This window comes from Mizuhopecten yessoensis, unplaced genomic scaffold (genome assembly GCF_002113885.1).
Source record: "Mizuhopecten yessoensis strain PY_sf001 unplaced genomic scaffold, ASM211388v2 scaffold10923, whole genome shotgun sequence".
Taxonomy (NCBI): domain Eukaryota; kingdom Metazoa; phylum Mollusca; class Bivalvia; order Pectinida; family Pectinidae; genus Mizuhopecten; species Mizuhopecten yessoensis.
This window is the reverse complement of record NW_018408789.1, coordinates 443141-443720: the sequence shown is the minus strand read 5'-3', so window position 1 is coordinate 443720 and position 580 is coordinate 443141. Positions and strand designations below refer to the sequence as shown.

The window sequence follows — 580 nt, the reverse complement described above, 5'->3', positions numbered from 1 at the left end:
AGATGACAACATGCTTATCTCCTGTTTATTTTTGATTTCAGTGATGGAAATTGCTGCAGGAGAATGTGGAGATGATAAGGTGGTACAACTAATCATGGCTGTAAAAAATGGGAAATGTGAGGAGCTGGCTCTCCAGGACAAGGTCAAGGCCATAAAGGAAGGGCTGGAGGAGGGTTCAGAGGTCAAGGCCGTCAGTAATGGTGTTGCCAATGGTATGGCATCAAAAAATGTTGATGATGAAGATCTCGGTATGAATAACCTTGATGAAAAACACAACCTGATGAAATGCAATGGAACGACCAATGGCCATGTGCCTAACATGTCTGTCAACAAATTACAGAACGGTGGCGCCAAACAATATTCACAGGTTAGTAATGTCAAGGGATTGTTGGTCAAAGTCTAGTCAGCTTCATTGTTAATTTATACAAAAACTTGGTGTACAATGAATTGTACCAGTGATAAGCTCAGAAGGCTGTGCATGAATGTGGAAGGTATTGGCTTATTACCGGATATGAACCGGTGTTCTACTGACTGTAAATTAAACCCAGACTGGATAGTGTGGTCCCCACCATCATGGTCA

At 42.1% G+C, this 580-nt stretch overlaps 1 protein-coding gene across 1 annotated transcript in view; it reads left to right on the top strand.

Annotated features, from left to right (window-relative positions):
* LOC110463744 (ATP-binding cassette sub-family G member 1-like) overlaps window positions 1-580 on the top strand; it is a 30427-nt gene that overhangs the window by 11629 nt on the left and 18218 nt on the right. The window contains exon 7 of the mRNA XM_021518580.1: window positions 42-367. Coding sequence (XP_021374255.1) covers window positions 42-367 — 326 coding nt within the window. The remainder of the gene's footprint in view (window positions 1-41; window positions 368-580) is intronic.